This window comes from Diadema antillarum, unplaced genomic scaffold, assembly GCF_040938485.1.
Source record: "Diadema antillarum isolate AM-2024a unplaced genomic scaffold, OU_Dant_1.0 seq00001860_RagTag, whole genome shotgun sequence".
NCBI classification, from domain to species: domain Eukaryota; kingdom Metazoa; phylum Echinodermata; class Echinoidea; order Diadematoida; family Diadematidae; genus Diadema; species Diadema antillarum.
The window spans coordinates 348805-363461 of record NW_027272531.1 but is presented as its reverse complement, the minus strand read 5'-3'; the positions used below and the strand labels follow the sequence as shown (position 1 = coordinate 363461).

Below are 14657 nucleotides of genomic sequence, written 5' to 3'. Positions count from 1 at the left end.
GGCCCCAGCTTTGGTTACCAAATCAAACTACAGTGCGCTCCCGTTACAACGAACACAGTTATAACGAAATTCTGGTTATAACGAAGTAAAAATTCAGGGTGCAACATTATCCACTCTATGTTTATTATTGTTTATTTCATCGGTTATAACGAAATTTCAATATAACAAACCAAAACTGCCAGTCCCGCAGACTTCGTTATAACAGGAGTCAACTGTACATGTACAAAGTTGAAATTACATGTACATGTGTTCCAGAGATGATATTGACGGGTATTTAAACCCAGAAATAAGTGTGTAAACATTTGACCAGTTCTTATCCAACTAGAAACCTTGCCTGGCATACACTCTTGCAAAGTACCAATAAGACAAATGACAAAAGTGCACAGCCTGTTGTATTCATACATTTTACTTACCTGGAAATGACGAGATAGCACATATTTCAATTAAGTGTTTACATATGCAGTAAATCAGGATGAGGGTCATCAAACAAAATCTACTGTACCCATGTGGATTCCTTGCAGTGGATCTATCTGACCATTGCATTAAATGTACATATTTATTGTCAGCGACAAGACCTCGTGTCTGCAATTTTGGTGAAAATGACTTTTTTGGATTAATGGTCAAATAATGTGTTAAGTGATGTCCTGTCCAAATCCAAACTGTCTTAATCCAAAAATGAAGCCACCACGACATGTCAAAGGAATGGCTATCCCATTCGCCACAGTGCTTTGGCCACCATGTTTTTCGGCTCTTCTGATCATTTGACATTTTGTAGATACGAGGTCTTGTCGCCCCAGCAACGATATGTTACTGAACAACTCTAGGATATCACTGCACCAAGATACAGCTGTAATCTTTGAATACCTACGTGTATGACTTTTAACATTAACATTGTTCATACAGTATAAGGCCGTAATGTGAATTTGTACAAGATTTGAATGTAGATTTGTTAAGATGCATCATACATAGATCACATAAAAACAAAAATATGAATTTTGTTTTTTAAATGTGTGTGGGAGAATAAACTAGCACAAGAAGCTCAAAAACTCTTTATACAAGAGACAGAATGGTCACATAAAGTGTATGTTTTGCATCTGAACCAGTTGTACATATCAATTTATCAAGACAATTTATTTCTTGTACATGTATTACAGCTATCTCTTTACTATACAGTATGTTGCTTAATCTGACAGAAAATGACTGACTTTGGAAAGAAAATCTTGTCCTATCCTTCCCAACAGGCACTAAAGGCTACACTCAACATTACAGGTACAATGTTGCAGGCCTGCTGTATTTCCAATATACACTGTAGGCAACTGATGTAACTGTATGTTGCAAGTGTAGCCACATCACAAACTACATACATGTTTCTTGGTTTTGACATAGTAAATTCATAAGCAAAAATACACTGTTTGACCAAACAACACAATAATGTCCAGAATGATTATTTGTAGTCATCAGAAATCTCGCTTAGTCAAATGCAAGGTCCTCCATCTGTACCGTAACTGGTAAATGTCCTTCAAAACATTTATACTGTACGTGCTATCTTAGTCAACTGGAAAAATCACCCTTTTGATCAACCGAGTCATATTCTGGGAGGATTTAACAAACAGTTGCTCTTACAATGTACACCCATTATAACAAAGTCCTCGGGACCGGCACTTTTCCTTCATTACAATACATGTATTGAAATTTCATTATTTTAACCAAACAATACAGTGTATAAAATTTGGGGACCTGAATTTTGATTTCGTTGTAACTAGAATTTGTTAAAACCATTTTTGTGATAATGGGAGTGCACTGTACATATATACATGTACTCTATATGCATGCTTTAGTGCAGTATTTGTCTTGGATTCAATATAATGTTGACTGAAGAACAAAAAGATACACATCAAAGTATGTCAAAACAAAACAGTTATATTGTAATCAAAAATGATTGCATTCCACTCATTTCGTGCAGTGTGGCTTTCATGATCCTGCTCTGCTTGCCTACATTTTGTATATGAAGTACATGTAGGGAAGAACCACCAAAAAATAAAAAATAAAATAAAAATAAATAAATAAATAAATAAAAACATCCACTGTTAGAAGCATAGCATCTACATCATTCAGTATTCAGTGTAGTGGAGCTGAAATAATGTAAAGGTTTTCACCACAAACTGCCAAAACTCCTGCGAATTGTGCTTTTGTTTACATGAACATGCACACAATAATAATCCAACAGAAACTCCCATGTTTGAAATAACATCATCATCTGGCATTCTTCATCATAAATGGGTTAGTTTGTCAAACCATCTTCAATATTTGTCTTCTTCTTTGTCCTGGTTTCTTGTAGTGACAAATATTGCATGATTACCTTTTGTTTACAAATACTTCCATCTAGACATTCAGCTTTACACATATTTACAAAGGCGATTTTTCCCATTGGGCAGCAAGTGCTATGACTTCACGCTTGTGTCTCTTGACTTGTAAATGACTCCTCTACTCTTCAGGTCTTGCCTCATTCCTTTAGGGAGTTCGCCAGTCACTGATACAGCATAGCATCCTTTTACATAGCGATCTACATACGGATTAAAAACAGTAAGATTTCACTTCCTTTTCAATTATGAATACAGTGTAGGAACATGGCATTATGAAGGAATGACACACCACAGCATCGATTGTTCTATGAATGAAATAGTTTATGAATAAAACAATCTGACATTTTAGAAATTGTATACTCTACATGAACACATGCATAGGGAAAAGGTGCCCAATTTTCTCAAGTGCATCATTGACTTGAATATTGACCAACAGACTGCAATATCAGCACAACTGGAAGCTAAAGAATTTCACTTCAATACATCACAAAAAGATGAATGTAGATCTCTGACGGTGTAGTAGGCCCAACTGACAGCAGTGATAATACATGAAGTCACATATTTCTTTTAAAGTTTGTATGTTGTATGTTTAAACCAACTTGTTCAATTATATATCGGCTGGAACAAGATGATATTTCTCATTCTGAAACATCAGATGGAAAAAAAAAGTCTCATCCATTTCTAATATCTGAGATGGATGCTGTATACACAGTATATTTCTCAGTGCTTTTATTTTTGCAAATTTCCCAAGTTGACAAATTACTGTACACAAAATTAACAAATCGTGAAAATATTGCCTCCCGTGACACAAACGTATTATACAAACTAAAGTTTAGTATCATCTCCTAGGTGGGAATTTGCAAACATTTCTCTTGAAAAGACATTGAGTTTTTAAAAATGTGCTCCTTGATAATGAATTCAACCATTCAAAAAATTGCCCTATAGGTCCCAATTTACTAATAGAATATTATACTCGTGAAGTACATGTATATGGCATAGACAGGTACACCCTGTATCACAGCATAGTTTGGACTATTTGGTTTCGTTTTCATTTTTTCCAATGTATTCTGTACTTCCATTAGAATGGTCAGCAGACCTAGCTCACAAAATATTTGGATGTTTGAAGACCAGTAACTGTTACGTAATCAATAAATATTTTGTCAAATTTCAACAAATTGGTACCAGACTTCCAAAAGAGAAAAGACAATCATATTTGCAGCAGATGGGCAAGGAATACATTTCCTTAAAAATTTCTATTAAAAAATTTTGCACAAGAGATAAATGAAGAAACAGGAAAAGCAAATTTCCACAAACACTTACTTGTTCTTTGCCATTTTGCCACCCAGCTGTCTTCTGGACTCATCAATGATATTAAACTGTGGAAACAAGAAATGCCAAATTCACTGCCTGAACACAAGTAAAAGAGTCTAATGATTTTATCTAACTTTTTTTATTTCATTTTTTTTTACTAGAACTGGCATATACTGATCACTCCTCATTATGTTAGTCTTTGATTCATACAGTCTATTTTAGCATCAGGTAAAGATGTGAATATGGAAGTGGAAGACACAAGCATTACAGGTTAAAGACTTTCATTTCAGGTGGCTCCTATAAACCAAATGTCATCTTCAGATGCTGAAACAATATCAAATGTCAATTTAGTGGACTGAGTTGTTCCAGACAAATCACACTAAGATTCACAAAGAGACTTCTAAATGAGATTGTAAAATCTCAAAAACATAATGATAATGCATTTTGAGCAAAGAGGTCACTAAGTATATCATGTTTGCAAAATTTAGAAAAGGTCATAGGATAATAATAACTACAGAATCATGAGAACAAGAAAATTGGGTATATTCAAACAAAAATTTACACATATTGATTTAATCAGAAATTAATTGATATTTCACACCATGAAGAAATCTACGGCATGTAAACAGCTTCAAAGACAAACCATAACATGACAATCTGACATTGTGTCTTGCAAACTTGAGACATTCTACAGCAGACATTTTCATATAAAATGAATTCCATGGAACACAATATAAAAATTATATGTATGCATGCTGAAGATTGAAAATCATTAGCAGTAAATTAAAGACTTGAAGACAAGAAGCCCATCCACCTATTCTCCAAAGCTATAGCCTCTACAACAATAAATGATAGTTGGGGGAGTTTGGGGAAATTTCATGTGGATAACTACGGCAGATAAGTGACCCAGGTTTGGTTGGAAATAGAGTTACAGTTGCAAACTTATATTTTAAGCCATTTTTTTCATTTGGGTAAGCTCTTTCTTCAGACAAAATGGTAAAGTTTGGTTCCAAGTACTTACTGAGCAATGTAAGTTAAAGTAGTATTACAAGCAATTAGAAATCATCTAGCATTATGGATTGCATGGACCAGCTTATAAAACAAACAAACAAACAAACAAATAAACAAACAAGGAAGGAAGCAATTTTTTTTTCATACACTAAGATGTACCCAAAAAAAAAAAAGAATCATTCATATACCTACAGTATGAGGTGATACTATGAAAAATACCTGTGTGTTTGTTAAGTTTCAAGATCAAAGTTTTGGTCTGAAGGTACATGTACCCCCAGTTGTGAACATTTCCTGCTTATTTTATTGTACATACTTACATGTACCCAGTTGACTACCCGGAAGTCGATGTCTCCTTTAATCAGCAATGTGCAAAGTTTAAGATCAGTTTTTCTTGTTCTTTGTCTTTTTTTCCCCCTTGAGAGTTTCTCCAGACTATGCTAAGCTCAGAGGTTAAAACTTATGCACTGACCACAAACACAAACACATATTTCCATGCAAAATGTAGTACCTACCCATCAAAAGATGGACTTGTGCAGTCGTAAACCATATCTCTGTTTCCTTTCATTGGTAGAAACTCTGCACAGTTGTCGCAGCCATCCAGCTCAAACTGGTCAGCAGTCTGATGGAGACAATATTTATGAGGAAATAATCAAAGGTACAAGCCTGTAACAATCCTATCGTCTGACTACTTTGAATTACAGTTTGTACATATGTACATGTATTGCAATCCATTAGAGTTGATAGAGGATGTATTCTTGTAGGGAAATTTAGAAAAGTGGAAATACATAGTACTGCATTAACAGCATTTCATTCTTTTCAGGAAAAATGGCATTTAAGATGTGTTTCTTATCAAGGTTTCATGGGATGCAGTCTACTTCATACAATAGTGTATTCACACTATACAGTACTGTACTTGTTTCGTATTGTATGGCTATTGTAAAGAGGCCACACACTGAATTCTTATGGGCCACCCACAGGTACAATACATACCAGATATCATTTGCCTAAATATAACCAGAAAGATTGTAATTGTTCTTGACTCTGCTGAATGGCACTGCAATAGGCAATAAGGCAGCTCCCTGCAGTACATGTACAAATACAATGGATGTAGTACGGTGTAGACACGAAGTATGCACACACAGAGCTACCAAGTCTCACGCATTCTGCGTGAGACTCAAGCATTTAGGGGCCATCTCACGATCTCACGCATGACACCCATTTTTCACACGCATCGGGTGAAGTCTGCAACTTGGGCCTATTATAATGAGCATAGCTCAAAAGATTTAATAGTTGCAATTGAAGGTATATTTCCCTTTTGTCTTTCAAAATAAGTAAAAAATAGTCACTTAAGTATGCACCTGATCGCACCATTAAGAGCTCAAAATTGAAAAAGCTCCCTACAGTGGGAGGCCACGGGGGGAAAAAACCCCTCCCACACCCTCGCTCGCGCGCACATTCGCATGCCGAGATGCCGAGTCATGAAAATCTCACTCATAAAATCTTGTTGAACTTGGCATCCCTGCACACATGACCCAGCTTCATGCTGTAAATACCGTGTGCAGGTAATGCAGGTTAAAGAGGAAATCCACTTGAAAAATAAATATACTCTAAAATAAGAAAGAGGGAAAAATTCTCTACAGAAAATTCACCAGTGAGATGATGTTATGCCCTCACAATTTTTCATGCATGCTTAACTACGACCAGCAGCCCAATACGCATAGCGTAATACGCTATGCGTATATATGGGGCTGCTGGTCGTAGTTAGTGCATGCTACACTTTTTACATGATATGTAATTCTGAATAGTTGTTATATTTAGCTAACACAGGTTAAAGCATAACAAACTAGATCAGATTTAACATTGATTTGTTCCTTTCAATTCTTGGGTGGTTTTAAAGCATTTTTTTTTTTTAATTTAAACAGCTAAAATATGAGGCATTTGTTTATTTCTTTACATGAAATATATAAGAAATTGAGAGAGCAAGACATCATTTATTTGCTGATTTGAATATTCATAATGACCGGTAAAGAAGTGTTTTCTGAAAAATTTTGAAACTTTACAATGTCAAAACTTCTTTATTTCCTATCCCATTTTGATAATTTTTTGCACTGTTCTGCAGGGAATTTTGTTTCTCTTTCTGGTGATATTGATAAAATTTCTGGGGTGGATTTCTTCTTGAAATGTGTACACATAATTTATGCATACAATTGTATAAATGCATGAGCCCTAACAAGTATGTGCAGATGTTATTGTTACCATGGTCTCTTGGACCTTGCATATGCAGCCACACAAATCACACCATCGGATTCTGCACATTCCAAACTATTAAAATGTACTTGCATGCTCCCTGTTGGATCACTGAATTAAACAGATATGAGTTCTTTGGATAAACATGATTCTATCAATGTTAACATCAATTCATTGTCATAGTCATGTACAGTCTGTACCAGCATTTTAATGTTAAGATATGGAAACAAACTTCTCTTTTTATATGATTCCAAAATTGTTAAGATTCATTCACGACTTTGAGTGGGATAAATTTATAAAAGATGATATGAAAACTGTGATGTCATCACAACGCATCATGTGTCTCCATTGTTTTCAATGGGACCTACTGCAAATAAATGCAGCGTAAAACATCCAAGGGTACAGTAAAGCACGATCTGACAACCTACCTTGTTTATTCAGTGAACCTATTTGTCATAAAGACTGAGTGCCTGCACAAGGAATGAGTTACTAACATATTCAGAAATTGATTAAAGTCTTCAAATTTAAGCTACTTGAAATCATTCATACATGTATTACAACATTCAATATTACAAGGTCCTTTTCCTGTTTCAATGACATGATTGTGTTACTTCTTTGACTTTATGCTGGTAGGGACCTACTAAAAAACAGGATCCATTTATGAATAGAAGCATCAAGGGGACTGGTGCAGTGATAAGGCCCAAACATCATATGCAAGCCACCCACGATTCGACCAAAACATCGCACCGTACAAAATGTGACTGCCTGCTATATGCTTTTGCACAGAGTCCCTTTGTGTCCCTTGGATTGGGCTTGGTGCGTGTGAGGGTGCCGATATAAAATTATTTTGAGAAGAAACTAATACATTAGATCGAATGAGTTCTGGCCATGCCAGTCTGGGGCTAGTAAATTTACTAGAAGTCTATTGCCAGTTACAGTAGATCTAACAGCACAGAGTAAAACCCCAAATTTTTGGACACTTAAGCTTTTTTGCAATATTTGTTCAACTCAAATAATACTCTACAAAATTATATCTAGATAATAATGTATGTTAAATATATCAACTTACTTTTTCCCAATAATGATTTTGTCAAATACATCATAAAATTTCACAGAATCCCCAAATATTATCACCTTGTCAATTCCCCTAAATTCGGACAGCCTCTCCAAAATTCGGTCACACGCTCAATGTCAATATGCATACAAGGCCGCTGAAAAATGAGCACGCTATACCTTGTTGGCGCAAGGATGCATCAGGGACGTTGCGGCACCCGTTAGTGTCCAAATTTGGGGACTCTGCACTCGCATCCTGGATCCAGCCCCTGAACATTTATTCACTGCACAGAGATTTTGTTTTTCTTTTGTGTTTTTGAGGATACCATCACACTCTGACCTTGCTATAAGCGAAAAATCTCGCAACAGAACAGCGCAATTTTTCAATTTTCAGCGCTTTTTCGGCGACCCCGATTCTTTACACGGGAACCTAATTTGTGCACACTTTGGAAAAGTTGCGGCGATTCTGAGTTTTTGACGGCAAAAATTTTGGGATTTTAGATGGATTTTTGGAGGTGACTCCGGCACTTTCCTGTGGTGAACGAGTGTGCCAGTAGTATGTGAAATGATGTGATAAGCATGTGTAATCCGTGTTGTGACAGTAGAATTTGCTGGCTTGGGATAAACGATAAGTGTCCGGATTTTGGTGGCCGGCCGAAAATTGGGGGTTTTACTTAGTAATTTACTCTGAGTCTATGTCATGTCTAGTAAATTTTAGGCAATTGTGCACTATTTACCAGTTAGTAAGTTTATTTTATGGCAGCCTTATTTTATACAGGGCCGGGTCTGGATCTGATATCTGGATCTGGATCTGTTAAATTACTCTGAATCTGATTTCCAATGCAACATACACGGTCAAACAAAGAGCAAAATCCAGGATTACCCTATGTAGCCTATTCCCCTTTTATGAAACCCTTAACATTAATAATAGTTATACGTGTCGACGAGTGCAGTGATTCGTGATCATGATTTATCACTTCAGACTCAGCTCAGGTTCTAGGCATCCGACGAATACATGAAAACAAATGCGTGGGACAATACACTTGCAAAGCAACTTGTATCAATTTACATGCATGAAAGACTCGTATCGGTAATTATTCACTTCAAGCGATAATCAACATAGAATAAATACCTTTATAAGTGAGCATAATAAACAAGCTCTCAACCCTCGCATTCCAGTAGGAACAACATCCATTTTAACCGTATGTTCAGCAAAATTAAACACAAAGAAGCTTCCTTGCTGCAGCCTGGCTACGCACAAGGATCCGGACGAGAGAATAGTCGTGATAGCTAGTCTTTCTTTGACAGCAGTCTGTCATGACAGCAATGAATGGATTCTCTTTGTTTAATATGACATTCGAAACACATGCCAATCCACTGAATGTAATGAAAAAATACAGATACAATTTCATGCATTGAAATAATGCAGATGTATCACAGCCTTACAGGTGATTAGTAAATTGAAAAACAACAACAGAGCCTACATACAAAAATTGCCTGAGTTGAAACGACTATTTCTCAAACTTCGACCGCCCTCTTTTGGTGAAATGCACCGCGAAATGTGAAAATGGCGACTAATGTTGATGTTGTCCGTGTTACTCACGCTCAGCTAAAGAAAAGGGCGGAAATTCTAAAACAAAAGTCGAAAAATACTGCCGGGGATGGTGAGTAAAAGCATTAATCTTAGCTAAGGTATATAAGCTATTATGCTTCTGTTAATACAATTGCGCATTTCAAGATGAATATGGTCCGAAAGTTTTGAACTTGCAGGCGGAATACCAGTCCAGTCAGAAGACACAGCTCAGACCTCAGTGTCGGACGTGCATGATCACACGGATGCGGATGTTGCTTCCGAAACTACAAAAAGGGTTACCATAGGACTTTAGGAGAGTGGATCGTATTCGTGACACCGGACGCCTTTTACCTCCGCCGAGGGAGGAAGTTACGTTTTTGTTACCGTTTATTTGTTTGCTTGTTTGTTTGTTTGTTTGTTTGTCCGTGTGCAAAATAACTCAAAAAGTTTTGCACGGATTTGGATGAAACTTGCAGAAATGGTTAAGAATGACAAAAGGAAGGATTTTTGATGCCAGGTAGGGTCAACGAACTTGGATTGGAAGTTCAAGCTACACATTTTGGAGGTTTTCATGTGCTCACTAAAGTGTGTGCTCTACGTTAGTCTAACTGCTAGTTTCTGCTGGAAACCTGGGGCAAGGCGCGCCGCGCATCTGAGTGTTTATGACATAACAAAATGTCAAAGGGTTCTATATTTATTGGGAAATCGGGCGATTTTTCAGTGGGTGGAAATCACTGATCTCTGCTATGGAAGAGCAAGATTTTTTTTTTTCCCCTCACTGGGATATTTATTATTCTCTTTCATCTGTAACGTTACACGTATTACATCATATTTCAAATAACATACTTTTTTCGAATTCAATACAATATGTCAATATACCTTCTATACATCAAGAAAAAAGGTGTCTAAAGAGACACCATTTTTTTTCTGAAACACTTGCAACTTATGATTATTTCTTGTAATAAATTTCTCTTTATCATCAATTCCCTTAAACTATATTTACATAACTGAAACCATCGTAAATTAACATCTTCCGTGCTCTTGAACGGGGCCAACGAAAAAGATTGCCATTTCTTTTCTTCAAGTTGTATCAGTTGTCGCCATTTTAAAAATCCTTTACATTGATATACATAATTTCTATTCTTTAACAAAACAGCATAAATGTGTGACCATCCTTTACGATGTTTTATAACCAATTTTAAAATATCAGGTATAATTGGTTGACAAAACATCATTGGTGGAAAGTAGTTGCTGGGCAGAGGTCTGTGCTCTCAGAGTGCTATTCAAGTTTTGTTTTGTTTTGTCTTGTTTTGTTGTTTTTTGGTGGGTTTTTTTTTCGGTTCTGAAATCCGTACTCAGAAGATGAAATTTTGGCCCAAACTTTCTGACCAGTTATTCACAAAGTCCTGATAATTACAAATTCAGCAAAGATTACAAAAATTATTCACTCCGATTTTTGGAAAATAAACATCGAGTAGATCCGTAGACTAGCTGTAGAGTAAAACCCCCAATTTTCAGCCGGCCGCCAAAATCCGGACACTTATCACTCATCACAAGCCAGCAAATTCTACTGTCACAACACGGGCATATGCGCATATAACATCGTTTCACATACTGACACACTCGTTCACCACAGGAAAGTGCCTGAGTCACCTCCAAAAATCCATCTAAAATCCCAAATTCTGCCGTCAAAAATGCAGAATCATTGCAACTTTTCCAAAGCGTGCGCAAATTAGAGTCTAGGTCCCGAGTAAAGAATTGGGGTTGCTGAAAAAGCGCTAGAAATTGAAAAATTACCCTGTTCTGTTGCAAGATTTTTTTGCTTATCGCAAGCTCAGAGTGTGATGGTATCCTCAAAAACACAAAAGAAAAACAAAATCTCCGTTCGTGCCGATGCAGTGAATGAATGTACAGAGGGGCTGAATGCAAGTGCAGAGTCACCAAAATTCCGACACAAACGGGTGCCGCAACATCCCGATGCAACCTTGCGCCAACAAGGTATGGCGCACGCTCATTTTTCAGCGGCCTTGCAAAGTTGTATGCGTATTGACATTGCGTGAGTGTCCGAATTTTTGAGAGGCTGTCCGAATTTTGTGAATTAACAAGGTGATAATATTTGGGGATTCTGTGAAATTTTGTGATGTATGTAACAAAATCAATATTTGGAAACAGTAGGTTGATATATTTAACATGTTATTATAATTTTGTAGAGTACCGGTATTATTTGAGTTGAAGAAATATTGCAAAAAAGCTAAAAAAAGTGTCCGAAAAATGGGGGTTTTACTCTAGATCTAGCTGAAGAGTGGTACCCCTCTCCAAAAGTTGACTTTTTTTAGCGGGGTGAAAAATCGCATTATAAAATTTCGGACGCGATTTTCGTAATAGAATAATCAAAGTCTTTCGTATCTTGTCCTTGCACCAGAATCACAATTTATACCCACAATCTACCATACACATTCTTACCGAGCAGACGGCAAAGAAAAAATCGGCAAAGGAGGCTCAAATTTCGTATTTTACAGTAAAATGTCTAACATGAAAAATTTCAACAGTTCACGCAATAAAATCTTGTGCTAAATCGGCAGCTTCTTCTGAATCTGAGGTAAAATGTGAATTTCTTAGTGTTTGTACATTTCTGTGTCGCTTTTTTTGCAATTTCGGTCCCTGCAACGCTCTGAGTGAGGCTAGTCTATGAAGTCCCGTACGTACTGAAAATGCTAAAACGTGTGCATCCGGAATTTAATACTTTGCTGTCTGGTAATATCATTCCTGTACATACCTAGCTGGTAACAACAACTTCAAACTGCAGGATGAAGTCACCCATTTTTTAACTGTACTTGGTGGCTTCCCCTCCAAAGTACTTCCGACTTTTGGAGTTTTAACTGGAGTTGCGTCGCCAAGAGTGGTCTACTTTTTTTTTTGCATACAACTGTAACGTCAATTACTGTATGGTAGCCACTTGCGTGTATTTCCTATGCACTCCTGAGTTGGCAAACTAACGATAGGCAATGAATTAGTTGGCCGCCCATAGCGCGCCACATATTATTAGCACGTGTATTCTACACACACTTCAGTGTAGGATGCATTGTGCATCATCGCATTTGAAAAACTTTGTTAATCTGCCACCTGAAATCCATTCGAAATCAAGAACATTCTCGCATTAAAAATGGTTTTGTGACCTGTAACATACAACAAAATATTTATGGTTGAATACATTTGGGTTACAATTATTTGTGTTTTTATGGAGGAAAAAGGTGAATTAGGAATGTCTTTTGTGTTCTACACACACTTCAATGTAGGATGCATTGTGCATCATCGCGTTTGAAAAACTTTGTTAATCTGCCACCTGAAATCCATTCGAAATCAAAAACATTCTCGCATTAAAAATGGTTTTATGACCTGTAACATACAACAAAATGTGCATGGTTGAATACATTTGGGTTACAATTACATCGTATTTGTGTTTTTATGGAGGAAAAGGGTGAATTAGGAATGTCTTTTGAGAGCGATGAAAATCCGTCGCCCCAGCTGATCTCAATCTCGGCGCGCATTACATGTGATGTGAATGTCTGGCGACTTAATGGTAATCGACGTTCCATAGGGTCATAGCAGAGGCTACTTGGCCTTCTTGGGCCTGGGCGCTAGTGCAGTTTCGCACCGGATGTCTGGCTAAATTCAGTCTTCTACATTAACAACTCAAAGCAGTAATCGTATGTTAACACCTCTTCCCGTCTGTGTCTGGGCTTGTTTTCTCTTTAAATCCTTAAATTTTTAAAATGATGAATTTTTGCGTCATAATCAACACTAACAAAGGTACACCACGTTAGTGTTCCATGCAATACAATCAATAGTTGGATCTGACTGTATGGAGCAATCTCAAAGCAATCACAGCCAGTTTTTCTATGCTATGCTATCCTTAAGAAGATATATTATAACTTTGTTTCCTTTTTCCATCAGCTTGTACATGTACCTTGCCTGTACCAAATCTTGCTCGGGTCTTGCTGTGTAGTGGTTGTATATTGATATCAGCATGATTATAGGCCTCCTGCCAGAGCACTTGTGCCTTGAGCCTTGTTGTTTAATGTGATGTTTATGTGCAAGTGTATGTGTATGCTGATGAAAATCAAATGGAACTAAAGAACAGTCTAAAAAGGTGTGTATATATGTGTGTGTGTGTGTGTGTGTGTGTGTGTGTGTGTGTGTGTGTGTGCATTCTTGTACCTTTCTGTCTATCTTTCCTTCTTTCATTTTTTCAAATAGATGTAGTTACATGTATATTTCTCTTTCTTCCCAACATTTCTTTATTTCCTTTTCAGTGTTATCTTCTTCTTATTAGTGTTCCATTTCCTTGCTTCTATCCATCCCTTTATCTACATTTAGTTTCTTTCCTCTCCATTGTAAACTGTATATTGATATTTTTATCAAGTCTTTGTAGAAAGTTTCTTTTTTCTATCTATTTTTTTACAATTTTTTCCTTATCTATACATCTTTTTCTGTCATTTCATTAGTTTTCAATGTATCTTTTTCCTCTCTTTCTTTCTTTTTCAGTGTGCCTTTATTTATTCTTTTCCTTTCTTGTTGAACCTAGTGTATCTGTCTCTTCTTTCTTCCTTTTTATTTCAAGGCTATTTCTATCCTTTTTTTTCTATTTTGTAATTTGGGTGCTTATCTTTGTATTAATGTATTTTCTTTTTCTGCTTTTCCCCATCTTTTCCCTTTATCCGATTCCCCTGTTTGTTCTTGAGTCTTTGTCTCTATTCACTCCCCCTCTCTTTCTCTTTAATTTCTGATCTACAGCTGTGCCAAATTCCGCAATTCACTCTTTTCTAAGATCGATGTAAAATCACATTCTTTTTTTGAAAAATGAAAGAAGCCAAATAAAGATAGAAAGAAAGATATTTTCATGAGAATGCACACACACACACACACACACACACACATTTTTTAATGATGTTCTTTATTTGAATTTTATTTGTGTCAGCACATGCACAATGTACACAAACACACACATATATACACACACACACACACACACACAAACATCACTATATTAACAGCAAACCTCAAGGCACAAAATGCTCTGAGTCTGGAGGCCTATAATC

General features: G+C 36.5%; 1 protein-coding gene across 1 annotated transcript; it reads right to left on the bottom strand.

The window, feature by feature from the left end:
- Positions 1-1998: 1998 nt before the first annotated feature.
- LOC139712795 (transcription elongation factor SPT4-A-like) lies at positions 1999-9241 on the bottom strand. Its single transcript, XM_071624586.1, has 4 exons — positions 9118-9241; positions 5198-5304; positions 3684-3739; positions 1999-2563 (listed from the first exon to the last, which is right to left on the bottom strand). Exons 1-4 carry the CDS (start codon positions 9178-9180, stop codon positions 2442-2444), a joined length of 348 nt encoding a protein of 115 aa, XP_071480687.1. The 5' UTR covers positions 9181-9241; the 3' UTR covers positions 1999-2441.
- Between the last annotated feature and the right edge of the window lie 5416 nt (positions 9242-14657).

What these genes read in the sequence shown, in the direction of transcription:
- LOC139712795 (XM_071624586.1), bottom strand. Translation starts at nt 9,180, where the DNA reads ATGGATGTTGTTCCTACTGGAATGCGAGGGTTGAGAGCTTGTTTATTA. An exon ending in TATTATGCTCACTTATAAAG is followed by an intron (nt 5,305 to 9,117) that starts GTATTTATTCTA and finishes TGTCTCCATCAG; the next exon opens with ACTGCTGACCAGTTTGAGCT. An exon ending in GGCAAAATGGCAAAGAACAA is followed by an intron (nt 2,564 to 3,683) that starts GTAAGTGTTTGT and finishes ATCCGTATGTAG; the next exon opens with ATCGCTATGTAAAAGGATGC.